This window comes from Bubalus kerabau, chromosome 1, assembly GCF_029407905.1.
Source record: "Bubalus kerabau isolate K-KA32 ecotype Philippines breed swamp buffalo chromosome 1, PCC_UOA_SB_1v2, whole genome shotgun sequence".
Lineage (NCBI taxonomy): Eukaryota > Metazoa > Chordata > Mammalia > Artiodactyla > Bovidae > Bubalus > Bubalus kerabau.
In genome coordinates this window covers 131,393,510-131,413,452 of record NC_073624.1, presented here as the reverse complement: position 1 = coordinate 131,413,452, position 19,943 = coordinate 131,393,510, and the positions used below count along the sequence as shown (strand labels likewise).

The 19,943-nt window shown below is 40.3% G+C and overlaps 1 protein-coding gene across 3 annotated transcripts in view; it reads right to left on the bottom strand.

The window, feature by feature from the left end:
* TBCE (tubulin folding cofactor E) overlaps positions 1-19,943 on the bottom strand; it is a 91,508-nt gene that overhangs the window by 53,306 nt on the left and 18,259 nt on the right. For all 3 annotated transcript variants that reach the window (XM_055588696.1, XM_055588704.1, XM_055588712.1), the window contains one exon: positions 8,628-8,758. In XM_055588696.1, the coding sequence (XP_055444671.1) occupies positions 8,628-8,727 (100 nt within the window). In that variant the 5' untranslated portion in view covers positions 8,728-8,758. The remainder of the gene's footprint in view (positions 1-8,627; positions 8,759-19,943) is intronic.

The following is a 19,943-nucleotide window of genomic DNA, read 5'->3' as shown; positions in this document are numbered from 1 at the left end:
CCAGCAATCTCACTCCCAGGCATATATCTGAAGAAAACCATAATTCAAAAAGATACATGAGGACTTTCCTGGTGGTCCAGCGCTTAAGAATCTGCCTGACAATGCAGGGGACAAGGATTAGATCCCTGCTCCGGGAAGATTTCACATTCCAAAGGGCAACTAAGCCCGTGCACCACAACTACTCAGCCCTCGGGCCCTAGAGCCCGTGATCTACACGAGAAGCCGCTGCAATGAGAAGCCTCACACCACGGAGGCTTCTGTGGAGGAGGCTTCTAGAGAGCAGCCCCTACTTGCTGCAACTAGAGAAAGCTCAAGCACAGCAATGAGAACCCAGCACAGCCAAAAAGAAGTAAATAAAACTAAAATGTCTTAATTCAGAAAAATTGTTTAAAAAAATACATGCATGCAAATATTCACTGCAGGAGTATTTACAATAGCTAAGACATGGAAACAACCTAAATGTCCACCAATAGAGGAATGGGTCAAGAAAAGATGGAACATATATAAATGGAATATTCTTCAGCCATAAAAAACAACGAAATAATGCCATTTACAGCAACATGGATAGATCTTATCATACTAAGTAAATTTAAGTCAGAGAAAGACAAATATCATATGATACTGCATACATAGGGAATCTAAAAAATGATAGGAGGGGGTGTGAGGGAGGCTCCAGAAGAAGAGGATCCAATATATACTTACGGCTGATTTGCATTATTGTACGCAGAAACCAACACAACACTGTAAAGCAATTATTGTCCAATTTAAAATTTTTAAAAAAGAAAAAATAAACAAAAAATGATAGGAATGAACTTATTAACAAAACAGAAACAAACTCATAGACTTAGAAAACCAACTTATGGTTACTCAAGGGGAAAGGTGGGTGGGGAGGGATAAATTAGGAGGTTGGGATTAACATATGCACACAACTATATATAAAATAGATAATCAACAAGGATACTGTAGAGCACAGGGAACTTTTACTCAATAGTCTGTAATAACCTATATGGGGAAAGAATCTGAAAAAGAATTGATATATGTATATGAATAACTGAATGACTTTGCCATACACCTGAAATTAACATAACAATGTAAATCAACTATATTTCAATATAAAATAATTTTTTTTACAAAAGAAAAAAAGCTAGGGTAGAATTCTGATGGCATAAACAGCAGATTAAAAGACCTGTAATGTTGAAGGGTCATGTGTGTGTGCTCAGTGGCTCAGTTGTGTCCAACTCTTTGCAACCCCATGGACTGCAGCCTGCTAGGCTCCTCTGTCCATGGGGATTCTCCAGACAAGAATACTGGAGTGGGTTGCCATGCCCTCCTCCAGGGGATCTTCCCAATCCAGGGATCAAACCCAGGTCCCCCGCATTTCAGGCGGATTCTTTACCAACTGAGGCATCAGGGAAGCCCTGAAAGATCATATTATATGTAATTTTGAAGGACTATATGATTATCCATATTAAAGAATGTACCTACTCCACCTTATATCTTCAAGGACTGTAAACCAAGAAGTTAATAAGAACACAGTTTTTTAATAATCTGACTTATTGGTTTAAAAGAACTCTATTCACCAATATGACAAAATGAATCTAAATTAAAGTTTAAAGTATACATACTGTTTTTAAGAAAATGTGTTTATGTTTTAGAGAAGCACAGTGAAGCATCAAGGGAACATTTCATGAAAGTATGGGCAAGATAAAGGACAGAAATGGTGAGGACCTAATAAAAGCAGAAGAGGTCAAGAAGAGATGGCAAGAATACACAAAAAAACTATACAAAAAAGGTCTTAATGACTCAGATAACCACAATGGTGGGGTCACTCACCTAGAGCCTGGACACTCTAGAGTGTGAAGTCAAGTGGGCCTTAGGAAGCATCACTATGAAGCATCACTATGATCAAAGCTAGTGGAGGTGATGGAATTCCAGTTAAGCTATTTAAAATCCTAAAGGATGATGCTGTTAAAGTGCTGCACTCAAAATGTTAGCAAATTTAGAAAGTTCAGCAGTGGCCACAGGACTGGAAAAAGCTTTCATTCCAATCCCAAAGAAAAGCAGTGCCAAAGAATGCTGAAACTACCGAACAGCTGAGCTCATTTCACATGGCTTCAGCAGTACGTGAACCAAGAACTTCCAGATGTTCAAGCTGAATTTAAAAAGGCAGAGGAACCAGAGATCAAACTGTCAACATTAGCTGGCTCATAGAGAAAGCAAGAGAATTCCAGAAAAACATCTGCTTCATTGCCTACGATAAAGCCTTTGACTGTGTGGATCACAACTAACTGTGGAAAATTCTTAAAGAAATGGGAATACCAGACCACTTTACCTGTCTCCTGAGAAACCTGTATACAGGTCAAAAAGCAACAGTTAGAACTGGACATGGAACAACTAATTAGTTCAAAATTGGGAAAGGAGTACAACAAGGCTGTATATATTGTTACTCTATTTACAGAGTACACCATGCAAAATGTCAGGCTGGATGAATCACAAGCTGGAATCACAAGATTACCAGGAGAAACATTAAGAATCTCAGATATGCAGATAATACCATTCTAATGGCAGACAGTGAGGAAAAACTAAAGAGCTTCTTGATGAGGGTGAAAGAGGAGAAGAACAAAGCTGGCTTAAAACTCAACATTCAAAATTTTAAGATCATGGCATCTGGTCCCATCACTTCATGACAAATAGATGGAGAAACAGTGGAAACAGTGATAGATTTTACTTTTTGGGCTCCATGGGGTCGCAAAGAGTCAGACATGACTTAGCAACTAAACAACAACATAAATATCTGTACAAAAAATAAAATATCAAACCTGAATCTGATCAAGCCTATATGTAACTACCAACCTACAGGGAAAGTATGGGACAGAAAAACTAAATATTAATGACTTCGTGGGGATGCAATCTAAAAAATTCAGAATATGGGAAATTTTACAAGACAATTTTTTCAACAAATAAATGGTAAGGAAAAAAAGAGAGAATCAATCCAGGAAATCCAATATCTAACCAAAAGAATCACCAGGGGGATAAAAAGCAGGTAATATGCAAGGGCTAAATTATCAAAGGTATCCTAGAAGAAAACGTCTCATCACTGAAGATACACTGTGACCTCAAACTGAGCAGGATTAACCAAGAAAACACACCAGACAATGAGTCAAGAAACACCCACAGCTGGACACAGCTGCTCTCATCATAAGGCTTTCTGTCCTATATTGTTACCATGGTCACATATTATGTTAATAAATATCAAGAGAAAAAAAACACAGCAGCAAGGCTTCCAGAATGTCCCACAAGATCCAACACTCCCCACGAGGCCCACGTACTCTACTTTGCAGTATCTGTGAGATGCCCAAGGTGTCAGCCCCTGCTTTCTTGAGGTGAAGTGGGTTTGTAGAGTTTCACAGTTTAATAAAGGCTGCCTCCGAGGTGGCCCTATGAGCATCAGGACCATCCTGGGGAGTGCACAGAGGGGCTGGGATAAATTCCTCCCCAAGTGGGTGGTCAGGGAGCTCACTCTTAGCTTGAGAGAAGGCTGTTCACACTGAGGTGAAGGGCGGGGTTAAGGGCGTCACTCCCAGTCCCCTAGCATGAGGGGCTAGAGAAATTAGGGCCCCCAGGCCCCCACACAGGGCTATAGGGCCACTACCCATGCTGAACATGGGGCTCTTCCAAGGGCCTCGTTACTCTTCTAGGTTCCAGAGTTGAGGAGAGAGCATATCTCTGGCTCCTGAGCAGTCTCCTTTCTCCCCACCCTTCTTCCTCCTCATCCGTCCTCAGTACTAAAGCTGTACTCTCCCAAGAAAGGAAGGCAAAGATGTCTCCATCTACCAGCTGCAGACAACTGACCTCCCTCAGCTCCTGTTTCAGTGGCAAGCAGAACAAAATCAGTTCCCCAGACAAAGCGGCCTGACCGAACAGGCGGGGAGCATACGGGTGGACTGAGGAAGGGGACCCCTCAGCTCTGTCGCCCTCCTTCCATGGGTCTGGGTGCCTCCTGGCTCTTCCTCTAAATTGTGAAGCCACCATTTGTTAAATGTTCAGAGTCTGTGTCTTTAGCAGGAGACGGACCGAAGCAAAGGAGTGAAGCTCTTTTCTGTGAACAGTGATTATTCCCCCAAATAACAGCCAGATGCAGGCAGGGCCACCCAGAGATCTTACCTGCGGATACCAGTGGGAGCCACCTCCTTGGACTTAACTGGACTCCATGTTAACAGGATTCATGAAGGTTGCCCCTGCTCCCCAACACCATGGCCTGAAGGAGAGGCCTGGGGAGGAACCGAGGATCAGCCGAGGCAGATGGGGCTGAGCTGCTTCAGCAATCAGCCCAGGTCGCTCTAGAGGCCCTGCCCAGACCCTCTGAGGGAGTTCCCGGCCCTGCCACCTGGGGAACCAGGTGTAGAGTGTTGGAATCTGAGCTCACAGTTCTGCCCACTGCAGCCCTAAAGCAGATAAATAAAGCCCTAAAACAGCAGAGCCCAGAAATCAGTAGCACAGAGCAGCAGATCAAATTCCCACTCCATGGTTCATTCCTTCCCCTGAACTGACACCTCCCTTCACAGCTCCAAATATGCCCTGCCTTTGTGTTTCTTTCACATTTTACTCAGCTCAGGGAGGGCTTCCCAGTGGCTTAGATGGTAAAGAATCTGCTTGTAATGTGGGAGACCTTGGTTTGATCCTTGGGTCGGGAAGATCTCCTGGTGTAGGAAATGGCAACGCACTCCAGTATGCTTGCCTGGAGAATTCTGTGGACCAGAGGAGCCTGGGGGGCTACAGTCCCCGGGGTCCCAAAGAGTAGGACACGACTGAGCAAGTAACACTTTCACTTCAGGGGTTAAGAGTCAGAATAACTCCTCATGAATTCCTAACCAGGCGAGCTCAGGTCTACTTAACCTTTCTGTGCCTCAATGTCCTCATCCAGAAACAGGGATGATGCTGTCAACATCACTGGATGGGAGATCATTCCGTCATTCTACAAACGAACTGAGCGCCTAACAAGCACTCAGAGGGCTAGGTGTGGCTATTCCAGGTGCTCAGCAAACACCAGTAACTGGTCTAAGTGCTTTTAAGCTTTTAACTCACTGAGTTGTCCAACAGCCCTACAGCCACATCCAGTGAAATAAGGAGTAAGTACTAAATCTGTGTTCCATTTCTCTGCATCTTTGTACCTATCCAGAGATGAGTTCTACAAGAAAACCAAAAGTAGCACCAATTGAAGTAATGGAAAAAACTGCTGCATACAATGATATAATCAATAAAAAGTAAATACACAGAAGCTCCCTCTTGGCAGAATTATAATTTTATGGGGGAAGAATGCCTGATAATACATACATGAAGAAAGTATCAAAGTCACAGGCAACTTAATAAGTAAAAATAATGTACACCTCTTCATATTGTTAAAGTACCATTAAATAGCTTCCACCTAACTTACTGTATTTGTGAGGTGCCACTCCAATCTGCCTTTAGGAACTGGAATGAATTCTCCCTGGCTGCTGGCAGTACTGGCTTTTGGCAGTTGGCACTCAGCTGCAGGCCCCCTTTTAGAATTGTCTCCACTGGGAAAAAACACCTTGGCCCAGAGCACACCTCCTTCCTAAGGCAGCCACAACCCAGTGATAGATCATCACATCTCAACTATGAAAGACTCTGAAGGGCCATCCCATCTTCAGAGTTCCCCCACAAGATCAGATAAATCCTTTGTTTAGAATATTCATGGCACCTGGACTTTCCTGGCTCAGTGGATAAGAATCCGCCTGACAATACAGGAGACACGGGTTTGATCCCTGGTCCAGGAAGATTCCACATGCCATGGAGTCACTGAGCCCATGCGCCACAACTACTGAGCCTGAGCTCCAGGGCCTACGGCCACAACTACTGAAGCCCGCTCGCCTCGAGTCCCTGCTCTGCAGCGAGAGAAGCCATCACAATGAGAAGCCACACAACACAGTAAAGGGTATCGCCCGTGCTTGCTGCAACTAGAGAAAGCCCACGTGAAGCAATGAAGACCCGGCACGGCCAAAAATAAACAAAAATTAAAAATAAATAGAAGACTAGAACACTCATGGCCCAACTTCTCCCTCTGCCCAATCCAGCTCCCTTCCCTTCCCTTGCATTACTATCAATTCTAAGAGGACTACCTAATACAATTTTTGAATAGTAAACTTCCTAAATGTGAATCTCCATCTCAGTCTACTTCCCAGAGAACCGGGGCATTCGAAATTTCCAAGAATTGGACATTGATCCACTACTTTCAGACAGCAACTTGGCAATTATGTATCAAGCATCGTAAACTATTCATAGTCTTGAGAAGCAGTAGAACAGAAAGGGTATGGGCTCTAAAGCACAGTTTCAAATGCCAGCTTTTTACAGGAAAGCTTTGAGACCTGAGTCTCGGTCTCTTCATCTGTAAAAATAACATCTATATTCTAGAGCTCTTATAATTTTAGAGTTGTAATAATGTTCTTGTTCAAAGTGGAGAGCATATAAAAGCAACTGGTACACAATGCTGCTTAATTAGTCATGAAGGTTGCTAATCAGCTGACTTTAAGATTAAATGTTATTTTCTCTTTCAATTTACCAATAATCCAAGTAAAACAAGAGAAGAAACCCTCTCCATACTAAATATTCTGGTAAATCTTAGGTCCATGAAGGCAGAGTCCCTAACCATCTAGTTCAGTGGTTCTCAACCTTAATGAACCTAGTAAAATGCCCTGGAGAGCATCTTTAAACGCAGATGGCTGGGTCCCAACTCCAGAGTTTCTGATTCAGTAGTTCTGGGGTGGGGCCCAAGAATGTACATTGCTAACAAGTAATCAAGTGATGTTGATACTCCTTAGTGACCATATTTTGAGACCCTCTGGTGTAAATTTACCACTGAATACCCTGTATACATTTAAGCCAATTCCTGATATATAGAAGGCATTTAAATATTTGTTGACTGATTGACTAAGACATATAAATAAGTCTACTATACTACTGTCATTGACAAAAGTAAAAAAAAAAACCAACTAGAAATTAATGACTAAAACGGAAGAATGATTAAACAAACTATGTACTATACTAAATGCAACCATTAAGAAATATAAGTAAAGGAGTGCTCTGGCGGCCTTGTGGTTAGGACTTTGGGCTTTCACTGCCATGGCTAGGGTTCAGTCCCTGGTCAGGGACCTGAGATCTCACAAGCCAAATACAAGTAAATCCATTTCTATACACTAACAATGACAGATCAGAAAGAGAAATTCAAGAAACAATTGCACTTACCATCTTATCACAAAGAATAAAATACCAAGGAATAAACCTAAGGAGACAAAAGATCTATACTCTGAAAACTGTAAGATGCTGATGAAAGAAATCAAAGAAGACACACCGATGGAAACCATATTCATGGATTGGAAGACTCAGTACTGTCAAAATGACCGTATTACCCAAGGCAATCTACAGATTCAATGCAATCCCTACCAAATTACCACTGGCATTTTCCACAGAACTAGAAAATAATCTTAAAATCTGTATGGAGACACAAAAGATCCCAAACAGCAAAAGCAATCTTGAGAAAGAAAAACACAACTGGAGGAACCAAGCTCCCTGATTTCAGACTATACTACAAAGCTACAGTCATCAAAACAGTATGGTACTGGCCCAAAAACAGAAACATAGATCAATGGAACAGGATAGACAGTCCAGAAATAAACCCATGGACCTATGGTCAATTAATCTATAACAAAGACGGCAAGAACATGCAATGTTGGAAAGACAGTCTCTTCAACAAATGGTGCTGGCAAAAATGGACAGCTATATGTTAAAAAAAAAAAAAATGAAATTAGATCATTCTTTAACATCATACACAAAAATAAACTCAAAGATCTAAATGTGCATTAAAGATCTAAATGTGAGACTGGGTACTATAAAATTCCTAGAGGAAAACATAAGCAGAACACTCTCCAACATAAACTGCAGCAGTATCTTTTCTCAATCTGTCTCCCAGAATAATGGGAATAAAAACAAAAATAAACAAATGGGACCTACTTAAACTCAAAAGCTTTTGTACAGCAAAGGGAACAATAAACAAAATGAATTGTCAACACACAAACTGGGAGAAAATATTTGCAAAGAGGACCTATAGGTGGCCAAGAGGCAACATATACAAATACTGAATCATTATATTGTACACCTGAAACTAATATGTTAATTATCTCTATAAAAAAGGAAAAGCAAGTAAAATAATGCTATAGAAACATAGATATATACCAAATCATAAGTGAAAAATGGTAACACAAAATTGTATTCAGATCAATTTGAATTACACATACATATGGATTAATGATACTAGAAATTTAAAAACTATTACTTCATTTTTGAGCTTAGGATTATGGGAATTCAAGTTTTGTTACGGTTTAAAGTTTATACTGAAGATATTTTAAGACTGACTTAATATAAAATAGTAACATTAAATAATTAGATAAGTGTATAATCAAATTAAGTCATGGATACCACTGAAGTAAAACTGTATCAGAGCATATATAACTTGGTTGTTAGCATCCTCAAATTGGTATTACAGACCTCTACTGAGACACCTAACAGAAACAACTACAAAATAAACACGCACACACAAAATCATAAATTACCTGCCACAGGAGGGACAATGCCAGAAAAACGCACTGTTGCATGTTCCCCATTAACTTCAACTCTCCGACCAATAACATCTGACGTCAAAGTGCTGTTCATTATAACATAGCCAGAATCCAAAATATGAGATCTAGGAAAAAAACATGACATTGACAACAGCTTAGTAAAATTCTTTAAAAAAAATTTTTTTTTTAACTGTATGCAGATGCTCATTAGGTCAACGCTTCTACCCAATTTAGCCTTCCTATTTTGGTGAAGAGAAGAACCTAAGGGTTTATGTACCAGACTCTCAGAATGTGATTTTACTTTACTCTTCGTTTTGATAATTTAATGCATTAAAAAAAAAAAAAACCTTGCTTAACTCTAGTTAGCGCACATCACATGACTGTGTACTTTTACTAAGGATGGGAAGGGAAGGAAAGGAGAGGGGGATCAAGGTGACAGAGAAAAGGGAAAGGAAACATGCAACACAGGCATCATTCTCTGCCCAGGAAGTAGAAACACACAAATCCACAGAGCCAGGAAGGAACACATATGATGACAAATTTAGAACCCTAACAATAGGGGGCCCAAGAGAAAAGCATCATCTCTCGAGGAATGATCACTAGATCCAACTCCCACTTCAACAAGTCAGTTTCTTCAACAGATAAAAAAGAAAGAGATGGAAGGGGGAAAAAAAAAAAGATTAAAGGAAATATAAGAGGTGTCAACTAATTTCAATGTATGAACATTATTTGGAACCTGAACTCTTAAGAACTGTAAATAATTTTCAAAATAAATTATGAGAAAATTGAACATTTGAACGCTGACTAGATAGCTGATGATATTCAAGAATAATTGTCTCCAGTAAGGCTATTATAAAATCAATTTATTTGGTGGAAAAAACAGAAAGGGGAATTCCCTGGACCAGTGGTTAGAATTCCACGCATTCACTGAAGGGGGCACAGCTTCGATCTCTGGTCAAGGAACTAAAGATCCCGAATGCTGCACAGTGAGGCCAAAAAATAAAATTTAAAAAGTCAAAGAATAATTGTGAAATTTTTAGCTATGATAATGGCATAGTGGTTATGGCTTTTTAAAATACCTTACCTTTCAGAAATACACATTAAATTATTTACAGATTTTTAAAAGTCCTATTTTAGACATGTCACACAGTGGTGGTATAGACAACACACTGAAAGGAAGTAAAAAGCCGAGGGGCCAGTTAGGGAAATAGTGCTGTAACTCAGGTGAAAACAAGCCAAGAATGAACCAAGACACTGGCCTCCACCCTTTCATTTGACACATACTAAGCACTGACCACATGCTGGCTAAAACGCTGGACCCCACGTGACAACCAGTAAACCCTGCATGTATGATTCCTTCCTCAGAGTATAAGTACAGTGAGTGAAACCTGAGAGAAGGGTATGGATTTTGGAGAAAGTTAAGAGCTAGAACAGGGTCTGGAGATTAAATGGATAGAAATGGTACAATTGAAGACCAGGAAGACAAGATAGTGTCTGGGGTAGATGGTGGCACCAAACACCAACATGAGTAATACAAGAGGAGATTCAAGTGTGGGAGGGAAAACCACTTGTTTGAGGTGTCTATCGAATGTCATGACAGATGTAGGTCTCTAGTTCAAAGGATATGTTTTCACAGAACTGTGTATTTGGGAGTCATCACCTCAGTATAACAGTGGATGAGACTGGAAGTGTACCAGGTGAAAAGAAAAGCGATCACTGACAGAACTCTGGGGAAATATAATATTTAAAAGGGAAAGGGAAGAAACCTCTAAGAAAGAATCCGAGGAAAACCTGGTTTTCCTTTATTCTTTCTGGCTTTTCCCCCTGACTCTGCAAGTGGTGTTGAGAAAGTTGGACAGCTGCATATGAATCAATGAAGTTAGAACACACACTCTCATCATATACAGAAATAAACACAAAATGGCTTAAAGACTTAAATATGATATGACACCACAAAACTCCTACAAGAGATCACAGGCAAAACATTCTCTGACATAAACTGTACCAATGTTTTCTTTCAGTCTCCCAAGGCATTAGAAATAAAAGCAAAAATAAACAAATGGAGCCTAATCAAATTTACAAGCTTTTGTACAGCAAAGGAAATCATAAACAAAACAAAAAGACAACCTCTGGAATGTGAGAAAATATTTGCAAATGAAGTGACCAACAAAGGCTTAATTTCCAAAGTACACAAACAGCTCATAAAACTCAACATCAACAACAACAAAAACCAACCACCCAATCAAAACCTGGGCAGAAGACCTAAAGAGACATTTCTCCAAAGAAATAGATGACCAATAAGCACATGAAAAGATGCTCAACATCACTAATTATTAGAGAAAAGCAAATCAAAATTACAATAAGGTACCACCTCATATCTGTTAGAATGACCATCCTTAAAAAGTCTATAAATAATAAATGCTGGAGAGGGTGTGGAGAAAAGGGAACCCTCCTACACTGCTGGTGGGAATGTAAGTTGGTGCAGTCACTGTGGAAAACAGTATGGAGGTTCCTCAGAGAACTAAAAACAGGATTATCAGTAATGATAATGATCCAGCAATCCCACCCTGGGACATACATCCAAACAAAACTATATGTTAAAAAGTTACATGCACCCCTGTGTTCACAGCGGCACTGTTCACAATAGCCAAGACATGGAAGCAACCTAAATGCCCATTAACAGATGAATGGATAAAGAAGATGTGGTCCATACATACAATGGAATACTGCTGCTGCTGCTAAGTTGCTTTAGTCGTGTCCGACTCTGTGTGACCCCACAGACAGCAGCCCACCAGGCTCCCCTGCCCCTGGGATTCTCCAGGCAAGAACACTGGAGTGGGTTGCCATTTCCTTCTCCAAAGCAGGAAAGTGAAAAGTGAAAGTGAAGTCACTCAGTCATGTCCGACTCTTCGTGACCCCGTGGACTGCAGCCCACCAGGCTCCTCTGTCCATGGGATTTTCCAGGCAAGAGTACTGGAGTGGGGTGCCATTGCCTTCTCCCAATGGAATACTGCTGCTGCTACTGCTAAGTCACTTCAGTCGTGTCCAACTCTGTGTGACCCCATAGATGGCAGCCCACCAGGCTCCCCCGTCCCTGGGATTCTCCAGGCAAGAACACTGGAGTGGGTTGCCATTTCCTTCTCCAATGCATGAAAGTGAAAAGTGAAAAGTGAAAGTGAAGTCGCTCAGTCGTGTCTGACTCTTAGCGACCCCATGGACTGCAGCCTAGCAGGCTCCTCCGCCCATGGGATTTTCCAGGCAAGAGTACTGGAGTGGGGTGCCATTGCCTTCTCCCAATGGAATGCTACTCAGTCCAAAAGAAGGAAATAATGCCATTTGCAGCAACATGGATGATTATCCATGAGATTATCATAACAAGAGATTATCATACTAAGTGAAGTCAGTCAGAAAGAGGAAGATAAATACCACATGATATCACTTGTATGTGGAATCTAAAATATCACATAAATGAACTTATCTATGAAACAGAATCACAGACCCAGAGAACAAGTTGGTGGTGGCCAAGGGGGAGGGATGGAGTGGAATCCTTGGGTTAGTAGATGTTAAGTTTTTATATACAGAATGGATAAACAAGGTCCTACTGGTATACCACAAAGAGCTATATTCAATATCCTATAATAAACAAAAATGAAAAAAAATATTTTAAAAAAGAATGCATGTATACATATATAATATATATGTGTGTGTGTAACTAAACCACTTTGTGGTACTGCAGAAATTAACACAACACTGTAAAACAACTATAGTTCAATTTAATAAAAACAATAAATAAATGATAAAAAAAAAAAAATACAGGCAAACCTCTTGAGATGTTGTGTTTGATTCCAGAACACTGCACACTGCAATAAGGCAAGTACTGCAAGAAAAAAAAAAAAAAAAAAGGCGCAGGGGAGGGGAGGCTGAATTTTGACAGTTTGATTATCAAAGGGCAACAACAAAAACAAAGTAAGAAAGATAAATATGGGCGGACAGGGCAGTCAGAAGGAGCCAACATCTAGATCTAAACTTGCCTGGCAGGTTTGAAAAGCAAAAGGGAAATCAGCCCAGAGCCTCAAATTGGTGGGAAGAAGCAAAACAGTTCAGATAATCTGAAGAAAAGTCAACAGGAAGATGAGGGCAGGTGTGGGGAAGCCATGGTTTAGCAAGCTCAGACACACGTGGAGTCATGCAGCTAAGAGGTCTAGTCAGTAGGTAGGGCTCTGATGTGAAGTTCTAGTCCCCAAGGAGAAAAACTAGTAAGGTCACTATAGACCACCATTCCTACAAGAAGTTAAAGTAGAAGTCCGAATCTTGGTTCCTTGAACTAGAGTGCATGTGGGCTATCCAAACCCAGACACTCACAACTAAGCCTCACAATCAGTCTGAAGTTCTTGATGGGGCTTGGCCTAAGGAGACCACTTTAGAGATCACGCTCATAGCAAGATGTCTGGATAAGAAGAAAGGGGCAGTGGTCAACTGGTGAGTAGGAAACCAAGTGGCATAAACGGCAGAAGTGAGAAAAGGAGACATGAGGAAGTCATCCTCATTTTCCTTTAATACATATAATTAACTTAGAAAAGTTTAAAGTTCCTTCACCTGCTCAATTCTACTTGATCTCTAGTAACAATTCTATTCATTCCCATCTGTATGTTGTGCCCACAGGATCCGAGATCATCCGTTATATGGTAGCCAAGGTCAGTTAGTAACTGGTTCTACATCATGATTTCTTTTTTTTTTTTTTTTTTGGCAGCATCCTGCACCTTGTGGGATCTTAGTTCCCCAACCAGGGATTGAATCTGGGCCGTGAGAAGTCAAAGTCTGAACTCCTAACCACTGGACCACCAGAGAATTCCCTGCATTATGTATTTTTGATGATCCTGTCTAGTCTCTTAACTCTTCTAGTAATTGTTTCTTTATACTGTGACCTTCTGTAAGGAACTAGAGACTGGCTCCTTGTCATGGTGCCCTATGCCTTGGTTTCTTCTCCCTCTGGCCAGTCACCCAGTAAGTCCCTGTATCCTGTTGTCAGCCCCACTGGATGTTAGTCACTGGTCCACCCTGGACTCCACAGCCTGTTGGTGTCATTTCCACCCGCTGATTTTAGTACTGCCCTCTACAGCTATAAGAAACAACTACTCCCTTTTCCAGCTGACATTTAAATATTTGATCAGATCAGATCACATCAGTCGCTCAGTCTGACTCTTTGTGACCCCATGAATCGCAGCACGCCAGGCCTCCCTGTCCATCACCAACTCCCAGAGTTCACTCAGACTCACGTCCATCCAGTCAGTGATGCCATCCAGCCATCTCATCCTCTGTCGTCCCCTTCTCCTCCTGCCCCCAATCACTCCCAGCATCAGAGTCTTTTCCAATGAGTCAACTCTTCGCATGAGGTGGCCAAAGTACTGGAGTTTCAGCCCCAGCATCAATCCTTCCAAAGAAATCCCAGGGCTGATCTCCTTCAGAATGGACTGGTTGGATCTCCTTGCAGTTCAAGGGACTCTCAAGAGTCTTCTCCAACACCACAGTTCAAAAGCATCAATTCTTCGGCGCTCAGCCTTCTTCACAGTCCAACTCTCACATCCATACATGACCACAGGAAAACCATAGCCTTGACTAGACGGACCTTTGTTGGCAAAGTAATGTCTCTGCTTTTGAATATGCTATCTAGGTTGGTCATAACTTTCCTTCCAAGGAGTAAGCGTCTTTTTAATTTCATGGCTGCAGTCACCATCTGCAGTGATTTTGGAGCCCCAAAAAATAAAGTCTGACACTGTTTCCACTGTTTCCCCATCTATTTGCCATGAAGTGATGGGACCGGATGCCATGATCTTCGTTTTCTGAATGTTGAGTTTTAAGCCAACTTTTTCACTCTCCTCTTTCACTTTCATCAAGAGGCTTTTTAGTTCCTCTTCACTTTCTGCCATAAGGGTGGTGTCAATTATATTATTACTTCCCCTTTCTCCTCTTCCTGTCCCCACAGTCTAAAACCCATTAACAGGGTAAACATTCCCACCTCCATCCTCATGTGAATTTCAGGATCTCCTCCATGATTCATTTACGGATTCTTTTCTTAATATGACAACACCTGTACACCGGAAACTAACACAACATTGTAAACCAACTACACTACAATAGAAACAAAAGCAAAACACCTAAAACTAAAACCATATTCCAAATGTGATGACTTGTGTGGGTTCAATGGTCTGAACATCACACCTCTAATAATATAGCTTAATATTACATTTCACTTTTTCTCCTTTTCATGGGAAAGACTGCTGCTCGCTATGAAGACTGCAAGGAAATAAACTATATCACTTTCTGATCACAAAATTAAAATGTTTAAATTTCACTATTTAATTATGACCTTCCCTGTAATAGGAAATGGCAACCCACTCCAGTATTCTTGGCTGGAAAATCCCATGGACTCCGAGGAGCCTGGAGGACATACTCCACAGGGTTGCAAAGAGTCGATCACAACTGAGTGACTGAGCATGCATATATTATTACATTACACTAAAAAACAGTTCTCAATAGTTTTAAAAGTCCTTTCAAGTCTCATTAACATGTAAACAGAATTTCATTACAATAGAAACAGATATATAATTTCTGTTCTATTTAACATTCTGCCAACATTTTTCTATACAGCCACAGAATCATAGTAACTAATTTACTCTTGTCATGTAGATAACACAATTTAATCTCTTCTCTATTGTTATGTTTTTATTATTTACTATTCCAAAGAAAACAGCTAAAAATATCTTTTAAAACTATTAGTATCCTCTTAAATATTTTCATAGGAAAAATTCTTGAGACAATTATTCCAAGTAAATAAATATACTTAAGACTCTAGACAGCCATGACCAACTTATTCATCAAAAAAGAAGTACTATCACTGACACCAAGAGAAAATCTACTTGTTTATTTCTCAGGAATTCTCATCAAGAGCTTTCAAATCAGGCCTTCTCTATTCTGTATTTGTATAACTAATGTTTGAGGCAGGAATTTAATACATTATATCATTATTATAAATGTAGAACTTTACATTCATATATATTAAACATCAAATAATCCAACATATTAACTATCTCTCCTGTGTAGTTTTGTAAAAACGAAGACAGAAAAGAATATAAGACTCTAACCAAAGACAGAAACCCATGCGTTAACACTTTTCAGTTACAAGCCTTTCTATTACCCACCTCACATTCAAGCATGTCATGAACTTGTGAAATGTTTCACTGAAATCAAAATACAGTCAGTCAGGAGACATAATCCTGTCAATCAAACAGAGGAGGAATGGGGAAGAAGAAGGCTTCAGTTCAATTCAGTCGCTCAGTCATATCCGACTCTTTGCGACCCCATGGACTGCAGCACGCCAGGCTTCCCTGTCCATCATCAACTCCTGGAGCCTACCCAAATTCACATCCATTGAGTCAGTGATGCCATCCAACTATCTCATCCTCTGTCGCCCCCTTCTCCTCCCACCTTCAATCTTTCCCAGCATCAGGGTCTTTTCCAATGAGTCAGTTCTTCACATCAGGTGGCCAAAGTATTGGAGTTTCGGCTTAAACATCAGTTCTTCCAATGAATATTCAGGACTGATCTCCTTTACGATGGACTGGTTGGATCTCCTTGCAGTCCAAGGGACTCTCAAGAATCTTCTCCAACACCACAGTTCAAAAGCATCAATTCTTTGGCACTCAGCTTTCTTTATAGTCCAACTCTCACATCCATACGTGACTACTGGAAAAACCATAGCTTTGACCAGACAGACTTTTGTTGGTAAAGTAATGTCTCTGCTTTTTAATATGCTGTCTAGGTTGGTCATAGCTTTTCTTCCAAGGAGCAAGTGTCTTTTAATTTCATGGTTGCAGTCACCATCTGCAGTGATTTTGGAGCCCCCAAAAATAAAGTCTGTCACTATTTTCATTGTTTCCCCATATATTTGCCATGAAGTGATGGGACCGGATGCCATGATCTTCGTTTTCTGAATGTTGAGCTTTAAGCCAACTTTTCCATTCTCCTCTTTCACTTTCATCAAGAGGCTCTTTAGTTCTTCTTCACTTTCTGCCATAAGGGTGGCGTCATCTGCACATCTGAGGTTATTGATATTTCTCTTGGCAATCTTGATTCCAGCTTGTGCTTTGTCCAGCCCAGCATTTCACATGATGTACTCTGTATAGAAGCTAAATAAGCAGTGTGACAATATACAGACTTGACATAGTCCTTTCCCAATCTGGAGCCAGTCTGTTGTTCCAGGTCTGGTTCTAACGCTTCTTGACCTTCATTCAGGTTTCTCAGGAGGCAGGTAAGGTAGTCTGGTATCCAATCTCTTTTAAGAATTTTCCAGAGTTTGTTGTGATCCACACAGTCAAAGGCTTTACCGCAGTCAATGAAGCAGAAGTAGCTGTTTTTCTAAAATTCTCTTGCTTTTTCTATGATCCAACAGATGTTGACAATTTGACCACATGCATGATAAGTGCTTAAATGAAAAAGGCATTAAACTTTTACAGTAATAAGATATCTTGAGACTGAGAAACCACAGTCACACAACTTTTATTACTTTTATATGACTACAATTGTTCTATGTTATCATTCTTGTTAATCTCTTACCGTGCCTAATTCATAAACAAACTTGAGGGGAAAACACTATAATTAGAGGTACTATCTGCAGCTCCAGGAATCCACTGGTTGTTTCAGAACATAACCTTCACAGATAAGGAAGACTATTGCATTTTTCTTTTTTTATATATATCTAAAAATGTTTAGGATTTGGACCTCTGGCAGTCCAGTGGGTAGGCCTCTGACCTTCAACTACTGGGGGCCCAGGTTAAATCCCTGGTTGGGGAACTAAGCCTTCAGGCTAAGTGGCGCAGCCAAAAAATAGTTTAACATTTCGTTTTTAAAAAATATATTACTAAAAGCAACAAAAAAGAAAGAAATGTGTTACTATACCCAAGGAGTTGGTTTTCTTATACTACTTTTTAGTCTAAATCAATCCTACAAGCTTTTAAGTTTTTTCACATGTTGACTTTGAGGTTCTGCTATTTTTCTTAAGAGGTGTGTTAGAGGGTCTAAGTCATTGGTTTAGAACTCTCTCTTCCTCTATTTTAGTAATCCCCTTTGCTTTTTTCTATGCATATCTTTTGCACCTAAATTTTGAATAGTCATTCTCCCTTCCCACTGACAACAGCTTTATTTGTATCTTATAGATACTTCCATACATATTTTATGCACATATAAGCAAACATATTCTTTTCTTTCTTTACACAGATGATGGCATACTATATGTGTGATTCTATTCCTTGTATTTTCATTCAATAATACATCCTACAGACTTATCCAGAGCCATATCAGGAGCGTTTAAATTTTTTATAGCTGCATAGGATTTGTATAGATATAACATGCTTTTGAACTGTGGTGTTGGAGAAGACTCTTGAGAGTCCCTTGGACTGCAAGGAGATCCAACCAGTCCATTCTGAAGGAGATCAGCCCTGGGATTTCTTTGGAAGGAATGATGCTAAAGCTGAAACTCCAGTACTTTGGCCACCTCATGCAAAGAGTTGACTCATTGGAAAAGACTCTGATGCTGGGAGGGATTGGGGGCAGGAGGAGAAGGGGACGACAGAGGATGAGATGGCTGGATGGCATCACGGACTCGATGGACGTTGAGTCTGAGTGAACTCCGGGAGTTGGTGATGGACAGGGAGGCCTGGCGTGCTGCGATTCATGGGGTCACAAAGAGTCAGACACGACTGAGTGACTGAACTGAACTGAACAATTTATATAACTAGTCTTCAAGCTGATGGACATTTAGGTTACTTCCAAGTTTTTGCTACTGCAAACAATATGTCAAGGATTAAACCTATATATTTATCTTTTACAGCTGTGCAAAAATATCTGTAGAAAACATTCTCAAAATGGGTACTGTTAAGTCAACAGGTATGTGCATTTTTAATTCTGATAAGTGATTATAAACGCCCCTTTCTAGAGGCTGACCCTATTTATAATTCCATTAGCTGTATATAAGCCCCCATATCATCACAACCTTGCCCTTCACAGAATATTAACACCCTTTTAGTTACCTGTCAGTCTGATAAATGAAATATGTATTTTATTTGCATTTCCTCTTATGAGAAGACCTAAGCATCTATTAATTTTGATCTCCTTTTCTGTGAACTGCATGTTCAGAATCCTTTGTCAATTTCCTATTGGTTTATTGATCTTTTTCTTAGTTGGGTTTTAAAATCTAAACTGTTTTCTGCATCTTCAAATAACTTGAAAAAAACTGAATGGAGAGACATAAGCAGACATGTGCACACCCAGATGTTCACAGGAGTATTATTCACAACAGCCAAAAGGGGGAAATAACTCAAATGTCCATTGATGGAGGAATGGATAAAACAAATACAGTATATATACACACTGGATTACTCAGCCTTAAAATGAAGAAAATTCTACCACATGATACATGAATGAATCTCAGAAAAACAACACTAAGTGAAATAAGCCATAGAAGGAAAAATACCATATGATTCCACTTAAGAGAGGTACCTAGGGTAGTCACCTTCAGACAGAAAGCAGAATCTTGGCTACCATATGCTGTGGTGAGAGGGAAATGAGTTGTTCAGTGGTGACAGTTTCAATTTGGCAAAATGAACAGTGTTCTGAGGACAGATGGTACTGATAGCTGACCAATAATATAAACGTACTTAACACTGCTATGGAGAAGGCAATGGCAGCCCACTCCAGTACTCTTGCCTGGAGAATCTCATGGACGGAGGAGCCTGGTGGGCTGCAGTCCATGGGGTCGCTAGGAGTCGGACACAACTGAGCGACTTCACTTTCCCTTTTCACTTTCATGCATTGGAGAAGGAAATGGCAACCCACTCCAGTGTTCTTGCCTGGAGAATCCCAGGGACGGGGGAGCCTGGTGGGCTGCCATCTATGGGGTTGCACAGAGTCAGACACGACTGACGCGACTTAGCAGCAGTAGCAGTCTGTATTTTACTAGAATTTTAAAAATAATTTAAAATTTGACCCCCAAATTTTAGATTTTACAGAACTTTGATTCAGCTTTGACTGGGACACTGAATCCTAAAAGTATGGTAATTCTCTGTTTTTAAAATATACTTTCCTGATACCCAAAACACAGTTTGATTATACTCAACATTTTGTCTGGAGACACTCAAAAACAGTAGTTTCTTTTCCCACAACATTCAGGGTCTCCTACTTCACTTGTTTCTTCCTCCTTGTCAATGAGATTTCAAACCAAAGGAATCTTTTCTCTCATTTTGTTTTTTCCAAGAA